We start from the raw sequence: 25691 nt of genomic DNA on the forward strand, positions 1-25691 counted from the left end.
CTCTTTACACTTTGTCCATTACTGTTGCACACCTCATTGCTTCCGCCGATGAAAAGACTCTTCAAGAACTGCGGACGCTCCGGAGCTATCAAGTACGACGCCATTTTTAAAAGGCCGCATGACGATGATTTCGTTTGCTTGTGTGATTGGATGTCGAAGTGACACAACCCCGTGCGGTCTGTGTGCCTTGTTTGCTAGCTGCTGTTTCTTTTTAAAAGTTGTATTCTACTATTGAAATCTTCATTTTACACTTTCGCTTGTTTACTTGTTCTTCGCAGTGTTGTTCTGCGCTTCTTTCCTGCTCGAGTTCATTTGATGTGTTTTTTTGTTTGCCAAGTTAAGGAGGGGTGTATCTCGCAGGCCTACCTGTGAGGTACACCTTATTTCATTACTCTTTTGCGGGTTTACGCGTCTTTATGGCGAATGGTGGACGTTATTCATACTCGTACTAGTAAAGGTACCCCCCCCCCCTCATTTACATAGAAAAGTTCCCTTTGGTTGCTCTTGAAGGAGACCTACAAGTATGCGCACAGGAAGAAGTTTTGCGTGTTTTGGAAAAATATCATCAGAGATCAGTTTTATCTTGAACGAATTAGATTTTGGAGAAATCAGGTTCGGCAGACGAACTTGAAGTTTCGATAACAGCTTCTGAACAAAAACAACCTGTGGATGTTGCTAACGCCGCCACAGTGTTATGAAAAATAATTCGGGAGAATTGACGAAAACGGGTTGCAAATGAAAGAGGGATGCATCATAAAGCTTCAGGAAGGTGAGGATAGTAAGTTGCTTAACTGTGGATTCAAGCGGATTAATTCCATACTCCAAATAAAGTACATTGCTACCCACGAAACTTGGCAGCCCAAGCCAGAGGCGTAGCCCTTGCCTTTCTAGTAATATTAAAAGTCGTTTTTTGTATGCTGCTCATCCTGAAAAAAGAACGCAGCCGAATTCGAGAATGGGGCGGACATAAACTTTATAAATCATAAGCAACGTAGCTCTACGCATCCCTGTATTTTTATTACTGAACCGGCGCAACAATGCCATTGCACGTTCCCTTTTCTGGTATTTGATTGGATTTGTAGCAGCCAGTTTAGCTTAGCATGATAATTTATCCCTAAGTGCTTCAAGGCTGCAGCTTGCGGTATCGGTTCAGTTCGGTAATGAGGAGAAATAAAAACGGGATTTGACAATGGAAACACAAGTGACGAGAATTTCTTGGCGTTAAGCGAAAAGGACAGTCCGTCCAGCCAGGACTCTAGTTCAGATAAATATGATTGCAAACTTTGGTATAACGTAATGCATATCCCGTGATGAGGAGAAAAATGCAATGTCATCAGCATAGAGATAGAGTTGCACATCCTGATGAGCTGGGACAGAAGATAACAAAATATTAGACAAAAATGGTGAAAGAACTGATCCCTATGTTACGCCTCTCATATGTTTATAGGTATTCGATGTCACCCCATCCTTGACACAAAATAATTCTCTACGCGAAAGGAACTCTTGTATCCAGACCACTAAATAGTCTGGAACAGCACGTCTTACTAATCTAAAAATTAAAATTCCATGTTTGACACTGCCATATGCTTAAGTAATATCTGAAGTTACCAATGCTTATACGTCTCCTGATAGTCCTGCGAGTCGAATGCTGCTTTCTAAATCAACGTGAGCTGACCATCTGAAACATTGAGGCCTAAATCCTATTTGTCTCGAGCTCAGAATGCCCTGAGAAGTGAAGTCATTGAGCCGGACATGGATTACTTTTTCTACAATTTTGACTAGATTCGAAGTAAGGGCAATTGGCCGAATGTTGTCCAAGATATATCCGAGGTTTTGATTTTTAAGTAATAGCACGATTTTTGCAATTTTCCAGGAGGTTAAGATCCATGTATATTGTAGTGAACATTGTCATTTCTTGGGCGTGTTGGTAAACTGACTTGGAAAGCATATTTAGCGCCAGCGAACAAGGAGAGAAGAGAGACGACACCACAATGCGCACTATGGTGTTGTCTCCGTTCTGTCCTTGTTCGCTGGCGCTAAATAAAGCTTTCCAAATAGTGAACAGTTAACTACATTCAAGAGTGCATTTGGGAAAGAGTTAAACAATAATTTAATCATAGCAGTTATGATACCGTCTGGTCCAGGAGCCGATTGATGTGTTGTTAAGATGACATTCGGATAATTCTGACATGGAAACTTTTATATAACTCAGATGTCAAACTTTTAAACCTACTAGGTCTGGGACACTGTGAAGAAAAGCGTGCTTCAAGCCCTTTCGCGATCTCATTTAGGAAACCCGCCGCTTCTTTGGGGGATAGCATAGCAGAACGAACAGACTTTTTGTTTCGTAAAAACCTAAAAAGTGCCGATCTTCTTTCTGTTTTCGACAAAGTTGAATGTAGCGCATTTTTTTTGTTCGTCTTTAGCTATTGCCGCCGTTCTTTTGATCACAGCTGCGCAGAACTAAATTGTTCATCCAATGTTTCGGTGAATTATTATGTTGGCGACTTTTCCACGCTGCTTTCTTTTTCTTCGTATATAATCCCGTGTGCAAGTCTCATTCCACCAAGATGAGATTGGCAGCGAGCTGCCAGACTTAACCGCAAGCTCAGCGGGCTGAATAGCAGAATTTAAAAGTGAAACCACAGAGTCAGCTCTCCGTGGCTCATCACAAGTGGTCAGCGCTGATAAACCTGCATTTATAGCAGATTTATAAGTTTTATAATTAATGAGGCGTCTTTGCCATACAATAGGAACCTGACGCGAAGCAAAATTTCAAAAGTAATGGGTAAGTGATCGCTACTTGTTCCATTGTCAAAGGTGTTCCACGATGAAATAAACATATGAGCAGAAGAGAAAGTCAGGTCTAATGAAGAAGAGAAGTAATGCAACCTGAATTATGACGTTGAAAATTGTCATGCATCCAAACCAGTACTCGGGAACTCGGCTTCTTCATATGCTACTAGAGGGATTGACTCGTGTAACTATAGTCGGCTTGTTCTTGATGTTCTCGTTCCCAATTCCCAAGCAATGACATTTACCCCCTAAGGCGGACAGGCCAAGAAGTTGGTGGTTCAAAAATGATTTTAAATTGAATAACTTGTGAATCAAAATGAGACTGAGAAAATTAATGCATCGGTGCACACAGTTACCAGCAAGCCTTAAAAAAAAAAGAAAAGAAAGAAACGAAGTTGGAGAGAGAGGAATCTTCAGATAATTAAATTGATAAACAATTGAGGTCAGATCGAATGCGCAAGAAAAAAGAAAACCAGCGGGAAAGAAAAATGACATAAATATTTCTCCTTACGCCTCGCGATTATTTATTCTTGCCTCTCCCGGCACACAAATGCGTGCGTGTGCGTGAACATACACGCGCACAAACACACGTTTCGTCACCTGACCCCCTTCACTTTACAAGCGCACGCACACATAAAGAACGCTATGTTGAACAAAATATTATTTTTGGACAAATTTTGCAAGGTTGCCAAAACTGTTTTTGTAACAGTGCTGCAATGAATAAAAAAAATGGCTCCACGATCTATTTACATTTACTTTTGCAGTCATCATTTACGTCTGTAAAAGACATTTAGTATTTTTCTTGCGGATCGAACTCAAAAGACATAACAGACGTGACAGAATTTGTGCATGTGTAAAAAGCTTGAATTTAGTATTGTCCACGACATTTCCTTTCTTGTTAGAAACACGCCATATTTAGAACACCTGCGCACTTTGTTCTTATTAACATGTGAATATTTGTAAGGATAACCTATATATTGGGGTGGGGTGGGGGGGTATGTGAAGCTTCAATGTGATTTCTGATGTATAAGTAGTAGTAAACAAATTTATTGAAGTCCTGAGGAGCTAGGCAGGGGCCCTGGTAGGTAGGTTCCTGCCCAGCCGTTGGCTAGTCCCATGTCGGAACAGAGAGGCTATGCCTCTCCGCTCGTTCACGGGCCCTCTGGACAGCCAGGAGCTGGACGTCTTGTCTGAGGTCTATGACGGCCTTCGTCCAGTCTTGTTGGTTAAAATCCTGTAACACAGGGCACTGCCAGAGCGTGTGATTTAATGAGCAAAATTCAGTGCCACAATCTGGGCAGAGTGGATCAATTTTGGGGTGGAGCATGTTCAGAAAGCCCCTAGAGGGTAGGACCTCGTCTGGAGCATGCGGAGCGTGCTAGATTGTTATCTGTTGAGCTTATGATGGGGAAGGGAAAACTCTGCCTATTCCTTCTGTAGTGTGATGTGATTTCGTGAAATGTAACTAGAAGAACACTGTGGGCGAGGTCTCCCGAACTAAGCCGAGACACCGTCCTGTCGCGGCATATGCAACCTCGTGCACGGTCGTGGGCTATCTCATTGGGGTTCAGGTGACCCGGTAATACGTCTGGTCTCATGTGAGCTGGGAACCAGGCTATGTGATGAATAATGTCAAAGGGGGGTTTCTCGTTGAGGATCCTGGCTGCCTCTTTGGCTATCAATCCTGATGCGAGCGCTCTAACGACAGATCGGGAGTCCGTGTACACCGTAGTGCGTTTTGTGTCTAGTAATGCTATAGCTATAGCAGCCTGTTCCGCCACGTCGACCAAGGTTTTCAGCGAAGCTGCTGAGAGAAGTTCTCCCCTGTCATTGACTATTGCTACGGAAAGCTTGTTGGCACTGGAGTATCGCGTCAACAAAGGTCTCCGTTCCGCATATGTTCTTTAAGAAAGCCCTAGCCCTCGCTAACCTTCGACCTTTAATGTGTTGAAGGTGGACGTTTCTTGGAAAAGGGTCTTCAATAAAGGAGTTCTTTGGGTGATTATGAAGTTGCGTGGTCTCTCCCTGATTGAAGCTAGGATGGAGGCCTGCTTCATCCAGCAGTATTCTGCCTGTTTTGGAGTATTATAATCTAATAATTTGGGCTGATAGTTGTGCTTCAATTAATTCCTAAGTTGTGTTGTGTACTACCGACGTCATGAGTTTCTCTGTGCTCGCCGTTATTGGGACGCCCAGCACCCTTTTGACACTTTTGCGCATGAGCGTGTCTAATTTATCTCTCCGTTTTGGTCCAATTTAGAGCCGCGGCTATGCAAATGGCATGGTTCATGAGGAAAGCATATTGAGCAATAAGGAGTATATCCTCGCCTATGCCGCGTTTATTGTTGGACTAAGCTTTTTCTGTCCAACGACTTTCTTGTTGGATAATTAATCTGAGATTGTTCTCCGTTTTCTTGGTGAGATGGAGTTATAGTCTTATCGTTGCAGCCCCTTGAGTCTAATGAAAGCCCTAGGATTTTGATAGAGTCTACTCTAGGGATGGTGTGCCCATCCGTGGTACGAACGCTAAGGGGCACCTAATCGAGTGGGTTGAGTCCCCTAGCACCTCGTCTAGCCTGTCTGTACAGCAGGAGCTCTGACTTTCCAGGCGAGACTGCCAGTCCCGTACCTTCCAGGAAAGACTCTGTAACATCCGGAGCCTCCTGTCGAGCTTTTTCGACCGTCGCCTCCAATCATCCGGCACACCAGATTGTAATGTCGTCAGCATATAATGCATGATCTACATAAGGAATTGCTGCAAGGCTTTCCGACAACTTGCGCATTTCTATATTGAACAGAAGGGGTGAGATAACTGCCCCTTGGGGAGTACCCCTTCTTCCGAGTGTGAAAGACTCCGAGACTGATTGCCTCAACTTTATGGACGCCGTCCTGCTCTCGAGAAAGCATTCAACGAAGGATAAGAATTTAACGCCTAAGTTCAAGGCCGATATCTCCCTAAGGATATAGTCATGTGCATTATATCGGAGGCCTTGGCTAAATCCACTACGAGGACTCCTTTTACATATTTGCTTTGAAAGTCGATGATCTGTGTTTTGAGCAGGAGCATGACACCTTGCGTGGAAAGCAAGGGCCTGAAACCCACCATATTCTACGGGAATAGTTCATTCCGCTCGGTATGTCTCGATATCCTGTTATGAGGCGCTATAACGTAAAACTATTCCAAACTTTTCTATTCCAATTCTGCTATCAGCCCTCCACGATTGGTCAAAAACTTTTTTCGACCACCCCCACTTCACCTGTCTGTCACGCGACGTCACGAAAACCGCGATAGCTCCCCATCTGATATGATGTGTGCACACTGATTATGCATGATTTGACAGAAAAAAGAAAAACAGTTATTTTTTATTCAACCCCTTTTCGCCATTAGCCCTCGGCTATTGGTAAAAAGTTTTCGGGCTGCACCCACTTCACCTGCCTGTCACGCGACGTCACAAAACCGCACAAACTCACCGCGTCAAAGTGACGTGTACGCGATAAAGATGCATTACTATGCCGAACAAAACTGAATTTTCTTCGGAATAGCCGCAGGCTGCCCCGTTCCGAAAGGAATAAAAGATGGCTGCCGCCGATCGCTGAGACGCTGGCTACTCGCACCTGCCGGAGAGCATGGGTGTATTTGCGTATAATAAAACTTCTTGCGTGGCCGTGTAACGTTTTCGAGCACTTTCGGCACGTTTACCACCTTATTCTGCCAACTCTTCTTTGCTGAGGGTCAGTTTTAGCGTCATTCTTAAGCTTCCGTTGCATGCCGCCGCGATTTTCGACCAGCCACCACAGCTAAGTAAGGGAAAGCCGACCAATCGCAGACGCCGACACCACCCTCTTCATCAGGTTATCGGTTTTCAGTGGCTCTGCCCCCGCGGATCCCTTTCCACTTGAGCGTTCTCATCGCCTCTTGTCAGCCAATTAGATACGACAAGCCGCTCAGTGTAGGCAATGTTATTCGTTTTTCAAGCAAACAAAAGTTACCTCCTATGGACGAGGAGAGTGTTTGATTGGTCTGTACAGACAACCCTGTGGGGGACCGCCCGGTGCTTGCGTCGGTGGTTACGCAAATTTGACGTCGGGAGATTGGAATAGAAACATATTGGAATAGTTTTACGTTATAGGGCCCATGCACTGCATGTTCCGCTAGGGTTGTTTATTAAGAATAATGTTTACTGCAAAGGACAGTCGTCACTCGAAGTGCTGATTGAAACACCGATGTAGAGGCTATGCGCAAGTATCCTCGTGTATGTGAGATTGTTTCCCACAAGCAAAATTATATGTATAGTGAAGTTAATCTTGATCTGACACGGGCTACATTTTAAGGCGAACGACAGTTTTGGAATTCCCAAACCCGTTTTCTTTCCGGCTATCTAGCTATCTGCCAAAAATGTGGGCCAATCCGAAAGACAGCGCAGTCCAAAAACAACTTGAGTCACTGGTTATGCCCCACTTGGTATGTGTCGCTCTTAAATGGACCTCTTTGATGGCAACTTGGATGGATGACTGGAAAAACTTTAATAAGGTCCATCGAGACTTGCACTAGCACGTAGCGGGCTCCTCCCACGTAGGGACAGAAAGACGTAGCCTCTCCGCCACGTCGCGGGTCCGTTGGACTGCCCATAGTTGGGTTTCAAAATCGGGACTGCGTAGGGAAGCCTCCCACTTGGACTACGTAACATCATCGACGCCCCGTAACGTGGGGCACCGCCAGATCATATGATCTAAGTTGGCAAAGTCTGAGCAAAGGATGCAAGTGTTTGACGTTTGAATTTCGGCATAGATCCGGTGCAATAGGGCGGGGCTAGAGTATGCCTCGACTTGCAAGAGTCTCAGTGTCAATGCTTGAGGCCTGTTAAATTTACTGTGTGGCGGCTTCCGCCTCCCCAGATAAAAGTACTTTGTGAGTTCGTTGTACGAGGCAAGGGGGATCTCTATTGTCCGGGTGGCCCTCAGCGCCGCGCCACCCGATACCTACGCGGTCGACGACTCCTCGCGCAGCTCTGTGGGCCAACTCGTTGAGGTTGGACGGGGCGCCCTTGATCTGTCCCACGTGAGCGGGGAACGAAACGATTGTGTGTTGCTTAATTTCCTTGTCCCGTACGATTCGCAAGACCGGTTTCGAGACGGTGCCGTTCGAGACGGTGCCGATCTCGAGTCGCTGTATATCGTCGTTCTCCCGTCGTCCAGCAGGGCCAGCGCTATGGCGGCCTGTTCCGCAACCTCGGCCGCCGTCGTCCAGACCGCCGAGGAGCTTAATATTTTCCCTTTTTGGTCGACGCTGACTGTAGCGAACGCCTTTCCGTCAGGGTACCGGGCTGCATCGACGAAACGGCAACTCCGGGCGTGTGCGCCGGCCTCTTCCAGGAAGGCTTTAGCCCTAACACTTCGTGTGCCGACGTTGTACTCGGGTTGGGCATTCCGAGGAATAGGGGCAACGGTAATACGTTCTCTCTCTTCTCGAGGTATGCTGCACAAACTGGTCTCGATCTCCGTTGGGGGAACTGCAAGCGCTCTCAGTATGTTTCTCCCGGCACTGTTCGTAGACAGCCTGGTAAACTGCGCCCTTTCCTGTGACTCCGCTATCTCTTCTAGCGTGTTGTGCATGCCGAGGTGGAGCAGTCGCTCTGAGCTCGTGTACATGGGAAGCCCGAGGGCTCTCTTATTGACTGCCTTTCTTATCAACACGTTCAGCCTGTCCCTTTCTGACCTCTGCCATTTGTGCATGGCCGCGACGTAGGTAAAGTGACACATCACGAAAGCACGAACCAACCGGACGAGGTTGTCCTCGCTCAGTCCTTGTTGCCGGTTGGTAACCCTTCTTATCAACATGATGGCATTGTCCATTTTCTTGGTGAGCTTTAGTACCGTCTGGTTATTGGAGCCGTTCGATTCGATCGTCGTACCCAGAACCCTGAGAGAGCCCACCCTGGGAATGAGACAGCCTTCACTTGTGTCAGTGGAAAATTGCCACTGGGTATGTTCTCCTCTTCATAATAATAATCATCACAATATGTCATCGCCAATTACTCACCCATGATAATCTGTATTGCTAATAAAGTATATAAAGTGCACATAGAACAACGCGCATCGCATTCCGTGTACAATAAATTCATTTTCGCCTCAAAAGAATGCTTTTCGCATACGTAGATAGTCATCGTAGATTATTTCTGCCGGAAAGAAGAAGAATAACTTTATTCAGAGGTCCGGCGAGTTATTCAGGGGTTGGGCGAACATCCCCGCCTAGGCGTCGGCCACAAGCCCTTCAGTTTTGGCCGAATGTATATTTTTCTTTATATTTACGGAAATGAAAACTATCCGAACGGCGCGCACAACCACAAGAAAGGTCAGTATTTTTCGTTGTCTTCATATTTCAGGGGAAAACGCTATCGATATCAATGGAAGCACCTGCTGTGCAAAAAATATCGCGCAGCTCAACAAAGATGACGTCGAAATTGTAACCTTTTTGTCCAGCTCGGCGCTGAAAACATTGATCGGCTTTAATGATCCCAAATTTCTGGTAAGTGCAATGCTCTGAGGTATGTCCTTACCTCGCACGTGTCTACAGTCTTCTCTGTATTTGCGACTACGTCTGTAATTGCGCGGGACAGCTGCGGAAAGCTTCTAGCCTGCTAGTAAATTATACCGCTTTTTCTCAAGAATCAATATCAAATGCAGGCAAGGGCTTTGATTTTGCTTATAGCGCACGTCTAAGCGCCTCGTACAATTGAAACAACGTATGGTTTCTTATTTCTCGGGTGTCCAGACCGTGCAGAGCAGACGAGACGTCGCAGGGATGCCGTAACGGGTTCCCAGCGAGACGCAGTTGCGCCCTGTCTCACGAGACAGGCTCGTCAGTCGAGAACGCGGTGCTGCCCGTCCTCTCGCACCAGAGGCAGTGTCAGACATGAACCAGGAGGAGAAGGGCGCCACCTCGCCCAGCGGTATGTCGAAAAAGCCTGCGGCGAGCGTCGAGTCGACCGACAGCGTCGCGGCGTCCGTCCACGACAAGGACGCGGTCCCGCTACTCGTTGTCGAAAACGACAGTGCGGCGCGAATGACTGACGACGAGATTCCCGGCGCTGCCCGTCCTCTCGCACCAGAGGCAGTGTCAGACATGAACCAGGAGGAGAAGGGCGCCACCTCGCCCAGCGGTATGTCGAAAAAGCCTGCGGCGAGCGTCGAGTCGACCGACAGCGTCGCGGCGTCCGTCCACGACAAGGACGCGGTCCCGCCACTCGTTGTCGAAAACGACAGTGCGGCGCGAATGACTGACGACGAGATTCCCGGCGCACTGCAGCCCCTCCAGCAGACGGTCGACGCCAACGAGAATGCGACAGGATCCGAGAGCCTCACCGCAGATGCTTCCGTTGAAGGCACTCCTGGCACGGGGGCGAACCCGTCGAAGGCAATTACTCCCGAAGGCGGCGTGACGCCTGACGCTCGCGGAAGCTTGTCCAGGGCGAGCATCACGAGTGTAGATAGCAGCGAGGGCGGCAGCCGGTGCAAGAAATCCCGGCGAAAGAAGAGTCACCGCAGTAAGGAAGGTCGTCGCCAACCCGTGGTGGTCGTGTCGCGAAGCAACATCTTGCGCGACCCATTGCACGTGTGCTTGGGTCGGCCGTTCCCCAGCAACGAAGATGCCGGAAGCGCCGCCACGGCTGCTGACCCGCAACCGGCCCCTCCTGGGGGCACGGACAACGTGGTCGCGTACGTCACCTCGACGAGCGTTGACGGCGCCGGGCTGCGCTGCGCGTCGACTGCGGCGACAGTCGAGAAAGCCGCGGAGCAAGCCGAGCTGGTCAATGAGAAAGCCGTCTTGAACTCTATCCTCAACGATCTGATGGAGTGTATCGAACTGCATTCTTCTTTCAAGTACGACATTGCCGAAGAAGACGGACAGGAACAGCGGAACGGCTTGGTCGAGCCCTGCGGGGAGCGACGAGGTTCATCTTCGAAGGGTGAGGGGAAACGTGAGCCGAATTCGGCAGGCACCTGTCAAAAGGAGAGCGAACAGAGACGCCCCGATGTTGCGATGGGAGAAGCGAGCTTACTGCCACTGCAGCAGCTCTGTCCACCCGAGGTAAAGCAGGCTATCGAGCCGCATGCGCTGCGGTCTATCGCCGGCAGAGAAGAAACCCAAAAGAATCCGGTCAACAGCGCTCTAGATAACAAGGAAGGATACTACGGGGTCGACAAACGCCCGGAAAGCCCAGCTGCGGCGACAAAGCTCGGTGTCCTCGAATCTAACAAGCAGAAACGATCGCAGGACGTCGTGGTGCACGAGGCGCCTCTTGTGCACTTCAGCATGAGCCGCACAGAGCCGAGCGAACGGAACCAAATCGCGCCGTCCAAAGGCAGCTCGGGCCACGTGACGGACCCGAGAATGAAAGAGCCGTTCGTCTCGAAGCAAGATGATGGTGACGACGACGAGGAAGAAGAAGAAGAAGACCGCGGATGCCTGGACATGGCGTTCGGTGCGGGTTCTTTCACCGACGACCTCGACCTCGGCCGAATGGGGCCTGGAAACGCGTCTTCGCCCAACACTGCGAGTGGCATCCAGGGCTGTTGGCACGACTTTCTCGGGCCGATAAAGATGGTCTCCAAGTATATTCAGACTGAGTGTTGGAAGGAACCCGAGTCGGAGTCATCCTTCTCGGAGGTGGTGCGCAAGCGCCGCAGCGGCTCGACCAAGACACTGCACAGAGCCTGCTCTCTACAGATCACAGTGCCTGAGCGGCGAGCAGCCGCAGCTGGCGGCCTTGGCTCCGAGGAGAGTTCGGTCGAGGAGCTGGCTAAGATATTCGCCGCTTACTCGTCGTCACCTACGGCGCGCGTAGGGAAGGACGAGTCCGGAAGGGCCGACGTCAAGGGCGTGGTGCGTGATCGTAACTTCGGCGTACCTTCGCCGACCACAGCCGCCGGCGGTGGGGGCACGACCACTGCATCGCCTACGGCCGCCGCTGTCGTCGTACAAGGCTGCACGTGCGATGATCGCGCGTCCGTGACGGTAGTTCACGAAAGCGCTGCCGAATGAACTGCGGTGTTGCTTGGAATGTGGATGAACTGCCCTATTTTGGGCTAGAAACATAACAGGAAGACGTTGCGATAAAGTTGATGGCATTCGTCTATTTATGAGAGTTTTTTTTTCGTAGTAGATGTCGCGTGGCTTAAATTCTAATTGCGGCTAAAGGATGTACACATTTAACTAAAATCGAATTCTTATAGGTTGTAACTTGGAGGTTCCTGCTAGTTTTTGTGACCGCGAATTGTAGCGCTGGTAATTGCTTGGCTTCAGCCATGAGAATGTTAATTGTAAGCGCGTCCTTCCACCATAAACGAGGCCTCCCAACTTCCTCCTTGAACGTTCACTGTGTCCATCTCGACAGCTGAAAAGATGCTTGCATTTTACTGCAGTTGTATATATAGTTATGAGCTATAGAACATGCGTGCGCGCTGGTCGTTTGCCATCGCGTGTGGTCAGCTGAGGCTCTGCTACAGCGACCAGGGAAGACGGATACGTGCCATCCGAGCTTTTAGGTTGTCTGAAATGCAAATGTAGGCTTAAAGACATCGGCAGGAGCGACTTGCATGCTTATGTTGTGGCTCGTACTATAAAGGTAGCCTCAGCTAATGTTAACGAATCTCTTAGAATATAACAATGAAACTTAAGCACATGAGCCTGATGCATCCTTGTTTGAAGGCTGCAGCTACCTTACTAAAGTGGGCATCGTTTTAGTATACGAGGTTGCAAAATTATGGGTAGAATTAATATTTTTTTCAGAAATATTTGTCATTGTTACATTTTGTCAAAAAAAATTGAGCCATTCCACTCTGTGAAGGTGGATGACCAGATAAGCTTAGCGCAAGGGTAAACGCGTAAGGGTGCTCAGCGCAAGGATAAATGTATTTATTTTCATCATTTGGTAATGACAGTGACACTAGCTTTTTAATTACTGCGATACACACTGACTGGTTCGATTGCAACCTGAGAATCTTAGTCGAAATTAAATCCATAGACGACTGTTGTTCAGTAGATGGGGGACTTGGATTGGGGGGGGGGCACTTCAAGCCAAACTTTTCTAGAACCGAGTGAATCATTTCTTGTTTGGTTGTGAAATTTCCACATTGAAGTCTCCAACGATGATCACAGAGGTAGTGTCATCACGGCTAACCCATACAAAGTGCGTGGTCATGAACTCCATATCACATTTGAGTGTGCCTGGGGATATATGCGCAGTCGATATCACAATTCCGTCTTTCGTTTGTACGGTATACAGACATCCATCCCCATAGTCGCTGTCATTGCCCTCTTGCGAGTCAAGAGGACAAATGTACATGCATTTTGTAGCCATGAATCTTACGGGGCTACGCGCCATTGCATTTTCCGCTTGCTTCCGGGGGTATGAGCCATTGTTGAATACAATTTCCGACATGCTGTTCTCTATGTTGTATGCGTGATTAGAAAGAAGGTAAGCACTGTTCGCTTCACTTTGCTGAGTGCTTGCAGCCTCTGCCTTACGGTTCTATGAGCCATTGAATTTTTGCTTGCTTACGGGGGTATGAGCCATCGATGATGATAGTTTTTGTTGACGCACACGAAAAAACACAGAACAAGCCATTTACAGCTTCGCTGTTATATTTGTCATTGCAACAGAACAGGAAATTCAGTATTTAGTCCTATATACGCTACATACCGCGGAGTCTTACTTTTTCCCGGCTTTTAATAGAAATCGTGGGTGAGTGCAGAATGGCACATAGTCGTGGCTCGATTGTGTGTTGCGACGACGGTGTTTTTTTGTGCTTTCAAGCGCCTTGCAAATAAACCCGACTTTCATCAAAGACCCGGCGTCTTCACCGAAGCGACAACAATTAGAACCGATCATTGTTCGTGTCCGGCGTCAACGCGTGATAGCTGCGCTCTCACAGATTATCTATATCACGAAACAGCGCGCCCTGTTTGAACTTCCACCGCCACGTTGGAAAAGTGGGTTACGAGAAATCCGCGGCCGCCAAGTCGTCGATGCCTTGTCGGATTCATGAGGCCACTGGCTAAACGAAAGAATGTCTGAAACCAACGGCCTTCGCTGGCTCCAGCATGGTATGAAGGAATATATACATTTGCAGAGCCTGTCAAGCACGAGCAGGCTATATGGTCCTCGTGGGCAAGGCTTGGCGCCCCAAGCTTCCGTATTGTAGCGATCCTTCACTTAACACTTTCTGAATTGAGGTATAGATAGATAGATAGATAGATAGATAGATAGATAGATAGATAGATAGATAGATAGATGGATAGATGGATAGATAGATAGATAGATATAGATAGATATATAGATAGATAGATCGATCGATAGATAGATAGATAGATAGATAGATAGATAGATAGATAGATAGATAGATAGATAGATAGATAGATAGATAGATAGATAGATAGATAGATAGATAGATAGATAGATAGATAGATAGATAGATAGACTGACCTTTGTATTTGAGTGATGACAGGTGTCACTTTGCCATAACTGAAAAGTTATGTCAGTTTCTCTTATGATGACCGACGAATTCCAAGGGCTCCCCTTTGAATCGGGTTGGCGACTTAACGCATGCTTGCCGATTTCCCCCACCGATTCCCTAGACATTTCTTGCTTACATCGACCGTTTACGAGTTTGAATCCCAGCGCTTCTTGCTGGAGGTCCCCTATGGTCCTGGCTGAGTGAATATCTTGGCGTGCCATCACAATGTGCTTAGCCGTTTTCCGATCTTTTCTGCAGCAGACCCATGCCTCACCCTATTTCGCTCGTCTATGTTATTGTCCTCAGACAGCTAGCGATCTAAATATTGAAAGCTGGAGGTCTAAACATAAAATATATCGGTTCGGTTCGGGTTCGGCTTCAACGCACTCCGATTTCGTTCCGGTACTGAGAAGTTAATATTTATGACGGAACTGGTTCGGCAACACTGAACCAGCAAACGCAGCACAGTAAACGTTATGGTGCCCTGTGGCGCGACACGCTTCACAGTGCTATCCGTATTTCGCATGCGCAAGTTTTGTCAGATGGTTGAGGAAATGGACTCCCTGGCACATCACCCAATGTTTCACTTGAGTATTTTTGCGCGGACATGTAAAAAATGGTTTATATAACACTGTTTACACTGAGTGCGAGAGAGCTGCACGCCTCGCCAAAAGAACGTCTGGGGAAGGGCAGATAACGTAGCTGTCGTCGCAAACCAGGGTACTGAGTTCAAAGTGAAATAGGCCGCGGTAGCTGGTCGCCGGCGGACAAACTCGACGGCATATGAACATCGTGGTGATTCGGCGGTGAGGTCGGGTGCAGAAGGGAGTTCTAATGAGACGGCAAGAGGAACATTTGATCAGGGTAGAATAGATCCTCAGGAAGTCATGGCTGAGGATGACGTCACAGGGACACTGGTACAGAACGGCCAATAAAACGTAGGTCTGGTGGCCAGCGAAGCTGACACGCACAGTACGCATGCCACCGACGCAAGGCGTACCGCCGTCAGCGTGGTGGGCCTGAGAACCCTGGGGAAACGACAAGAAAGTTGAGCGTTAATGGCCGATAATTGCGTTCCCGTGCCTATAACGTGCCGAAACAGGCACGCCTTCCACATCTACGTCCGAAAGACATTGTCTGGTGCCTAGGGTCAACAAAGGATTTCCGGGTTTTTAAGCGAATACAGCATCACCCCAGGGAGCTGCACTGGTTAGTTTTCCGGATGTGGGCGACGAAGGTATGGTGACGGAGAGCGACGCGGTAGCAATGCCGGTTCTTCTGGGACGGCATAGCGTGGAGTCGGAGCAGGAACACCAGAGTGCCAGCGAATCATTGCGGGCATGAAACGACGAGGAGCGACTGTGTTCCGGCAGATGAGGGGACGCGGGACGAGGCGACGAAGGCCGATGATAGCGACATGCAATGACGGGAAATACGGCCTGTCACGTTGTAGTCGAAGTATATTGACCTGTTGTCACTGGGTCGGGTCGCCTTACGGTGGACGACAGGTCGACTGTGGGCGGGGAGGTCGCAAGAAAATTGTTGACCGCAGGGCGACTAACGGTACAGATGGGTTGAATGCCAGCGGTGGCCAACTCTTCGCGCATGACGGCTTGAATGAAAGATACTGCCGGGCGGGAATCGTCGTAAGAACGGGCCTGAGGACCTGATGGAGAAGCGCTCTCGATCTCGCGTCGCACAAGACGCAGCAGGTTCTGGGTACCGGGCGGCTAATGCACGTCTTCACACAATGAGGTAGCGGCATTCTTATGGAGCTGCACGAATTGTTGCGTGACTTCGCTTCTTCAAAGCTCCGGTATTGATTTATAATGTAAACGATCGAGCAGTCTTTATATACGAGTAAATTAAAGGTGTCATCGGTGATCCCATTAGGAATGTGACCGACTCTCAAAGCTTGGGACATTTTGTCATCGACTCGCTGACACAGCACTAATACATTCTGTATGTATACTGTTCTGCGATTCAAACGCGATACTCGGATCGCATGTCAGCTGACGCTCTTTTGCGCTACCGGTGAACACCGGCTGATTGGATGGAGCCAAATGCAGTCACAATGAGTCACAAAGGATCTCGGTTTCATGGTATACCACAATGCATCAGCTTGGTGTTCCTTGTGCTCACCGGTGGCGGAAAAGACACCAACAGCAATGCGCTCCGAGTATCGCATTTGAATCGCTGAGCACTGTACACCACGTACGGTTCAAAAGAGTTTGGAGCCCGGAACGGGCTAAGTAGTTCCTTATCGGCGGCTCGGTGGCGCCCAACTGGTTTCCTGAAGAGTTCCAGCAGTTCTTGTTTGCAGGTGTCCCAACTAGTCAATTCCTCCTCGTGTGTTTGCAAGCAAACGCGGACCGTTCCCTTAAGGTATAGTAGATGCGTTAGCCAGAAGTGCCTCTAATTGTTCTTGCTGGCTCACTTGTATTCGGTTAGCCTGTCTTCGGCGTCCTTGGTATCAGTACTGGAGAAGGTGCCAAGGTCTTGGAGTTGTGTCAGGACAACCGTTGTGGTAGCCGAAGCATAACCAGCGGGTATCTCAGTCGACATGGTTTAATGGTTCATAAGTACTCCGCTGTGCAGTCCCGTGGTGTGCTTCGGATGTACCGCGCACCTGCACCAAAGATGTTGCGGGGAGATGTAAATAAAGGGTGCGCAAATCGGAGCGCCACAACAACAACAATGGTGAGGATGATGATGAAGCCTCAAATAATGGCACAGGCTTCTGACAATGCGGTTGCTCCTTGCGCAGCTTGCCTCGAAGACCGTCGATGAAGAATTTTATTTAATAACGCGGCTCCGGGGATCGGGCGTGGTCTTTCTCCCTCTCTCCTGTACATCGCACAGCTTACAGCCTTCGCCCTGAACTCTCCCTCCCCATCTACCTCCCGACCTCGGCGGATCGTTCGGTGTTGAGCATATGCGTTCCAATAAAAATTGAACGTTCTTGGCGGGACGCAACGCACCGCCGACCGCCCGTCGCAACTTGATTGAAATCTTCGCTCGTGCTTTGTCATTGTTCTTTTTTTTTAAATGTCTCCAATTCATTGACAGGTTGCCGCAAGCGTCGCGGTCCAACCAGGGGCTGGGCCCAGGATGCGCACGACTGCGTTTCTTTCTCGGACGATTTTGCGATGGAGGGGAGAGGGGGCGATGAAGCAAAAAACAAAATGCAGAGGTTTCCGCTTTGTGCGTGCGCAGCGTTGCTTTGTTTGGCCCGAGAATTGGTTTCGTATATATATATATATATATATATATATATATATATATATATATATATATATATATATATATATATATATATATATATATATATATATATATATTTTTTCCTTAACCTGAATTGATAGTTCTAGCGAGCAGCGCTTGTTCTTTATGATAGTTTATAACCGGGTGGTAATATGATTAAGGAATGAAATAAGTTAGCTAATGATAGATAAGTAATAAAAAGGAAAATAAATGAATAATCAAAGATGAGAAGTCAACCGATGATGAATGAAATAAAACAGTGTATAATGAAGTAGTCAACCTTGCTTAGATAGGAACAGTAAATAGTAAAGGATAGACGTAAAAGTGAACAAGTTCAATTTTGAATAACAATATTAATAATATTATAACTGTGAATTTGTGTTATTACTTTCAATCTTTTAAATTGATAATTTGTTGAAGGAGAAGTATATATTAATCCTGGAAAAAGCGAAATATTAGCAAGGCACTCTTTTTTGTGTCACATAGGAAACTATATATGGCTCGGCAAACCTTCCCGTGGCCGTATGCTAGTACCGTTGCTCCAAATGGTGGACTGGTACACAGCTGCTCCTCTTTTTACGTCTGTTACACGGCAAGTGCTTCCTTTTAGTCCGAAGGATAAGTGGCTCACAACAGTACCAATGAAGCTTAGCGTTATACATACACGTAAAGGTGGCCATCTTAGGCAGTCAGCGCGGCACGCCGTGCGGCGCCTCGACGCGTTTAACTCTGCGCTCCCTCTTTCCCGCGTCTCCTATGGTCGTTCATACTGAGTACGGGCCGAACAGTGGACATTTACGAGGTGTTTCACTAGCGAGGTTATTGAGTGGAATTCAATACGATATCGTTCAGGGAAAAGGGCCGTCACATATCGAATATTGATAATTTCTAAAGGAATGAAATAAAACGTTTTGTGGAGTGTGTTCGGGGACAAAAGCTTTACATTATTTTATGTATATTCACCAGATGCGATACACTATGATTACATCTGGTGCACGATGACAGTGGAAGCAAGGAAAAAAAAAAGGAATAAGGGACACCGCGTACCAGATTTAATGTAGTAGAGTGTAGTGCTTAGAGTGAATTTAATGACCCTAACGAAAAACTCAGCGATGAAAGTGGCAACCGAAAAGCGCGGCCATGTTGCTACCGCTCACTTTTGTAACGCTAAATATAATCAAAATACGTGATAAAAACGCAAGCATTTGAGCATAGCACGTACGCATGAACAATGTGTATAGTTTATCCCGTATATTTTTGAAACGATGGCTAATTATAAAAAGTTATGTGAAATTTACGGTGCATGAAAGCATGCATTTGCAGGCGCCTGAACTATGGAGCCACAGTACTCAGGGATATAGTGTATAGAGGTCGCCAGGAAAGAGTCGCGCCCTCTCTTGTGCTGCTTCCTAGACGTGGCGAAAGCATACGATGACTTTCCTTATATCGAGAGCTACTGCACTACCTGCAGGATATTAATATGACACGCACATGTACTGCCGTTCTCTGCCGCGTATATAGGGGCAACAATGTCGTCAAACCATGTGAAATAGACGTTAACAGAGGGTTAAAACAAGGATGTCCTTTGTCCCCTCTGTTATATATGATCTATGCAGCACAGATGGATCGCGAGCTGCTTAAGTCAGGGCGGGGCTTTACCCTAGAATATGTCAGCGCAGGATGTAGGCAGCAGTGGACTCTTACCCGGGTGATGACGTCTTGCGTGGACAAGATTGCTCAAGCGTGTAGTGTGTCTGAAACGCGCATCCGCGGATTGGACAACATGTATGTAGTAGCTCATTGTACCATATCATAATCACCCTGCCGCCTACCTTGTCCTGTATCTCCCACTTCCCCTTACCCCAGTAAGGAGTAGCAGGCTAGAGACACGCTCTCCAGGCCGACCTCTCCTCCTTTCTTTTCATTAATATCTCCTCCTCCTCCTGCTACTCCTCCTCCTACCCGGGTTAGTGTTCGCCGATGATATCGCACTACTGCTAAATAGTGGAATGCAAATGCAGACACAAACTTTTATGCGAGCAAGATGGCGGAGCTTTGGGTTTGCATTCAACGCCAAAAAGTATGCAGTGCTATGCTTCTCCGGTTCCACGGAAGACACGAACACTCTGACGCTTCCAGGGGGCCAGGTCATGCAGCAGGCGACAGAGTATAGGTACTTGAGTGTCAATGTGTGTGCTCAGCCCGAATACACGCTCGCGTATGGAGAGCATCTACGCAAGGATTCAAGGCGGGCCGGAAATATCCTCCGCAGACCGGGACTCTGAGGCTTTAATCATTTCGTCATGGTTCGTGAGTTATGGAAAACGGACCAAGTTCCTACGCTTACCTTTGCCAATGCAGTCATCTGTCTGACAGCCCAAACACGGGAATGGCTGGAGAGAGGTTAGCGAGTGGTGGGCCGTTTAGCGGCGGGCTGCCATGGTAAGGTCGTGAATGAAGCCATACAGGGAGACCTCGTTTCGTCCAGCTTGGAGGCTAGAGAAGCGCGTAGCAAGATTGCGTGTCATGGCAGACTTCGGCTGAAGGCTAGAGAACGCCTCGCAGGTAGAGTGTTCGATTATATCAATAGGAATTTCGTCCGCACACACTGAATGAAGCGCAGAAAATTCGGCTTTTTCGGCGACCCCATGCTATCGGGTAATGCGCAAAGTGGGCCAGAGCGGTTTACGAATGAGTACGACAAGAAGAAAAGGCGGCATGGCGCCTAACTTTGGAGTCAAAGTCCACGCTGCAGCAATACAGAGCCTGGAAGACTGACATCTGCCCGGAGCCAATATAGGACAACAGCGTCGTAAGCAGCCTGTTCGAGGCGCGGGCAGGCGCTTCGACACCACTGTAGAATGCACACTGTGTAGGGCATTTGGCAAGGCAGATAGGGACGTAGAACACGACGTTAGGCGATGTGCAAGCCTGCAAACACCCCCGCAGGAGGAGGCAGGGCTCCCGACCGCGCTAGCTTTTCGTGCAGATGGGTAGGGCACCGGGGGCCTGGCGGTGGCAGTGACTAAATGACGACTCGGGGGTGGGGTTTTAGAGTGGTGGACGCTATATATAGCGCGCCGATAGGTCCTGTTGTGAGCAATGAATAGGTGACGTGACAGTGCGCGCTACGTTAGTGCATTTACTCGTTTTATTACAGCGACGCTGCCAAGGGCAAGTTCCACCAGGATCGTGTCCGTGTGTCGACACAAAACTCGAGCCTTCTCCTCAGGCGTCCGCGTCAGATGCCACTGTCGTTCGAGCTGTCGAGTACGTGCAGTGATTGACGCGGCCTTACTAGAATAAAACATCATTGTAGCACACGTGCGTCGATCCCGAAGATAGTGCAATGCCGGGCCGACCTGCGGCGGAGTTGGCGCAGGCGTTAAGCACTCTCCATACGTGGATCGATCCCGAAGATAGTGCAATAATGGGCCGGCCCGCGACGGAGGTGAAGTTCACCATTAAGGCGCCCACATACACAGCTTCGCTGGTCATCCTTTTTCACAGAGTGGGAGGGCACTGACTTTTTTTATAACCTCTATTTATTTATTCAGGCTAAGGTAACAGCTTACCCGCCCATTACAAAGGGAATGGTCACAGACCATCATCATCAGGCCTGGCATCGCGTTGATTGCGCGACCCATATGAATCGCATTTCGTCGTCTGCGCTTGCGCGCCAGAACAGTGTAGCAACATGGCGGCACCCTTGAGGCTACCGGTTTAAATGCATGGGTGCTATGGGGAGCCTTTCAAATAGAGTTGGTTATATTCAGTCTGTTAGATTCGTCTGCACCACTCTGAATCAATTGGCGGCGGTGCACGAGAAGCTCTGAAATTTTCCATCTCGATTTCCGTGGTGCAGGAGCAACGCGATACGAAACGAATGCCGAGGTGCAGACCCGGCTGATAAGTAAACCCCGCGAAATATGAAAAATCCACGTGAATGCGCTCCCAAGCGCATCATAAAGCAGCGCCCTCGAGCGCGCTCCCTCTGAGTTACCCAGAACGAAATAAAGGAAATAAAAAAAAAACGTCGCGATCGAGCTACTTCCTTATCTGCCGCGCCCCGGCTGAAGTACCACGTCGCTCGCGTTTGGTGTTAGTTGGAAACATGTTGTGATAACTGTTGTCTTAGCGTAGATAAAGCCCACGTATATTTTTCTTTCTTTTTTTTTTGCCGCAGAATAAATGACCACAAAAGCGAATTGACAACGTCTGTCCAAATGTACAAAGGTCCGTCTTGTTTTGTCCCAGTCGCCATGTCTTTTTTTATTGAGCAGAAATAAAACATGATCTTTGCCTTGAGAGCTGCAAATGGATCAAGAGGAAGGGCGCAAATATATATCGATCATGGAAGTGTGGCGGTAGACCAAACGCATCGACTATCATAAGAAATTACGAGAACCTGAGACAAAGCGGCAGCTTCCAGAAACAGCGGCGAAGGGCTTCATCTTAGAGTCCTAGCCTACGTAAGGATGTTCTAGCATTTATGGCCTCAAACCCTCATGCTGACTTGCGGGGCGTGGCCGCCCAGCAGTTAACAATTTCCAAGTAATCAGTTTGGAGAATCCTAAATGACTCGGCCTTTCACCGTACCGCCTTAACGTGCACCAATGCTTCGAAGATAGGGACCTGCACTATCGTCCAAATTTCTCGAATTGGATCCTCATAAAAGCCGATGAGTCACTGAACTTTTTGAGCAACATCATGTGCACAGATGAAGCCAGTTTTTCCAGAAATGTGAAATAGATTGGAAGGCACGGGCCTGTAAATTAGCCGGCTAGGTCACGTGACCTCTCTCCACTCGATTTATTTCTTTGGGGTTATGTGAAAGATCGTGTCTCCATGATCGAAACGTGCGGCAGATGGGCTCAAGGCAAGAATAACCGATTCGTGCCGTAGAAGCATCGGGCATCAAATCATCGGCCATCATCAGCTAGCATCGGCCATCAAATAAGCCACAGATGATGTGATACAGCGGACTCAGTTCTGCGTAGCTGCAGAAGGAGTGCTATTCGAAAACGTCCTCGAGGCAGCATCTGGTGTTCAATGGCGCTTACGAATTCATAGATAATAAGGGCACACTGAAATGTGATGGTTTTAAATGCGTGAGCATTTCTATCCTTACCCAAAGGAAGAAACCGTCCCTCGGTTCGTCCTGTAAGACGGTCTCTTTCAACATAGTGCCCGCAGCAGCGAGCGAATTCACCTGCGCACTGCCTCTCGCTTCAACGCCAACGAAGTGGCGAGAACACAGCGCTCACGGAGCTCTCGGCACATGCCGCACTCTGTCGCTTTCGCAGATCGCTCTCAAGATAGGGACCACGCCGCCGTGCGAGATGCAGCCGCCGCCGGAGCACGGTTGGTCAGGGTTCATAACGGTTCAGTGTACCGAATAAATGTCACATATATTTCCTTCATTTGCTACATCTGCCTGGCCACTTCATACCACGTGCACATATTCCGCGGGCTATGTATAACATCACTGAACATTGCTTCTACTCGCCTCTTCTATGTCGTCTCGTGCCTGTCTCACTTAACAGTTCGGTGTTGCAACCGCACTTCTCCGTTTCACGGTTCTTTCGCGGTCGTTTTCGCAATTATACGAAACACACCAGAACACTATCACGGAACTCCATTTCAGTACTGCGAAATGCTTCAGGTAAATCCAGAGAAGATTCTGCGCGGACTTTTTCCCCTTTTTTCTTGTGCGGACGTCCGATTGCTAATTCGGTTCATATAGAAGTGGTAGACTTAATTTCTTGAGCACATCGTTTTTGCCTTTTCTCCACACGTGAGTCGCTTCCAGGTCCGTTTATTTCGCTTTTATTTTTTGCCATTAACCAGTTTTTGCAGCACCTATACACACTATTGAAAAATACAACCTTCACTTTAATTTGGGTTCGGTACAAAGCAATTTTCTGGCGCAAAATACAGCTGCGCGCGCACTTTTTCGATGTGGTGTGAGCAGAGCCATGATTTTCAAACATTCTGTGCCTATTCCATTGATTTTTCCGTTTCGTGCGTGGTCAGAGCGGCGCTTCGGCCGCGTTATCAAGGGGCTTTTGTTATCAATGTGGTCAGTTGGCCTTGAGAGACGGATGATAAGTGTGACGTAAAAACGAGAGGAAGGAAAAGCTGCGAAGCCGAGAAGCCTGCTAGTGTTGCTCCTTCCGTACCATTATCAAGTTGCTGCCTGTCTCTTCGGGTTCGCGATAAGCAACTCAGTTCAGAATCAGAATCGGAACTTATTATTAGAATTTGGGTCACATTACATGTCTTTAGTATACAGAATGAGGCCCCAGACTCACAGAGTGTATCGGGACCTCCTGTTGCTTGCACTCAGCTTATTTGAGGACGCTGCTTTATGATGTGGGTGAGAGCGCAGTCACGTAGTATATTTCATTTTTCGTGGGCTTTCTTTCCTGTCGGAAAAAAAATTTACGCAATTAGTACGTCACTGAAAACACCGCAGTTAGATGTCATTTGGGAGTGTCTACAAATGCCTCATTGACACTTTGGTAATTGCGACAGTAGTTCTAGAGTTGGACAATTCAATATAATTAACCAATTAAATCTCAATAACGAGAACATTACTAGCGGCTACTCCACTGTACTGGAAATAATGCGCGCTAGGTTTTCTTCGAGTAACGTAATTGCTCTCCTTTTCAGTCTTGCGGCATGATGTTGGGGCCCCACTGTATAATTCACTCTGTAACCGAAACGAGGAAGAGCATGGACTCACTCAAAATCAGAATAACGAAAAGTACCGGACCGTTCTTTTCATTAAAGCTTGTTTTCTTATTCTTTCCGCCTGTGGTCAGTGCCCAATGAAAAGGTTGCATAGCTTTAGGTTAACGTTTACAGTCGTTTACGCTTAGGTCAATGTGTGCATCATGGTGTGGTACGCACACAGCAAATCAGCAGGAACGGTCATGTGTGGGCTCACTACGCTCGTGGAAGGCATTGTTACGGCTAACTTTGTGCGGCAGTGAACGGAACAGATGCCAAGCACCTGGGACACGGCGTGCCTAATCGTCACGCTCGTCAACCTCAAAAGCCTTGTCCGTCGGGTGTGTGCGACGGGATTATGCGCGAAATGTGCAAATATTACTCTCCTCTGTCCTACATCCACCCCCTCTACGCCAAGGAGTGTTTTCCGTGCCATGAGCTAGCCGACGTGTCTTGACAATCAGAACGACAGAAAGCTGAATAGTTGGTAAGGATTCATTATGCAAAAAAAAAAAAAGAAAAAGGTGAGGCGTGCAGACAGGACACAAGAGAAAAGAAGTGGACAACACGAACGCCGTTCGTGTTGTCCACTTCTCTTGTGTCCAGTCTGCACGCCTCACCTTTTTCGCATAATGTGTCCCGACAAGGCCCTCTACCAGGGAGTAGCATTGAATGAGATTGCCCGGATAGTGGAGGGTATAATAAAGCCAGCGAGCCGCCACTAGGAGTCACACGTCTGCTCTTACGTGCAGCTGCACGTAACGTCCCTACATAAAACAAGTTGTTTTATCTAGAGACCGTAGGTGCACGCACACTGAACGTTCTTGTATTTTCCTTGGAGCGCACCGCTCACCCTTAATGATGTATTAAACTTCAGGTATTTGTTTTTAAATGACCTCGTCTTCTATGCCGTACCCTTTCCGATGTTCAAGCTTGTTCGAACTCCAAGCGGACGCTGTTGAAGGTGACACAACCCCGTCCCCATAACAGCATGAACGCTAGCTTGGTTTTGGCAGAGCCGATTGACAGAGAGAGAGAGTGAGAACGGTACGTACACTTCATTTCGTCGTTTCTTTCTTTAATGCGACAGCCTCAAATGGCCCACTGAGCGAAAAAGCCGGCGTCAGCCATCTGGATGAGCCAAAAAGGTCACCTAAATTCCCATTGATTGCGACGCCATGTCGCGAACGCGCCTCGACGGAGCAGAGATGGAGAAAGGGCGCGCCAGGCGTTGCGTGAGGGCAGAGGCAATCGCCGCGACGCCACCTCACCTTCGCTCTTGCTCTCGGAAGCCTGTGTTATCCCCGCGCTCCTTGTCCTCACCCGCTCTCGCCGGCGTTCTCAGTGCGCCTCGGGAAGGCTTATTCAAAACGCGCCAA

At 48.2% G+C, this 25691-nt stretch overlaps 2 protein-coding genes across 2 annotated transcripts in view; both read left to right on the forward strand.

Annotated features, from left to right (window-relative positions):
* The window catches only part of LOC126540453 (uncharacterized), a 129382-nt gene that overhangs the window by 53720 nt on the left and 49971 nt on the right, over window positions 1–25691 (forward strand). The gene's annotated exons all lie outside the window — the stretch shown is intronic.
* Window positions 9231–11937, forward strand: LOC129387244 (uncharacterized). The gene is made up of 2 exons (XM_055076043.2): window positions 9231–9322; window positions 9569–11937. The coding sequence occupies exon 2, from the start codon at window positions 9710–9712 to the stop codon at window positions 11837–11839; it is 2130 nt and encodes a 709-aa protein (XP_054932018.1). The 5' UTR covers window positions 9231–9322; window positions 9569–9709; the 3' UTR covers window positions 11840–11937.

This window comes from Dermacentor andersoni, chromosome 2 (assembly GCF_023375885.2).
Source record: "Dermacentor andersoni chromosome 2, qqDerAnde1_hic_scaffold, whole genome shotgun sequence".
Taxonomy (NCBI): Eukaryota; Metazoa; Arthropoda; class Arachnida; order Ixodida; family Ixodidae; genus Dermacentor; species Dermacentor andersoni.

What these genes read in the sequence shown, in the direction of transcription:
- LOC129387244 (XM_055076043.2), top strand. Translation starts at nt 9,710, where the DNA reads ATGAACCAGGAGGAGAAGGGCGCCACCTCGCCCAGCGGTATGTCGAAA.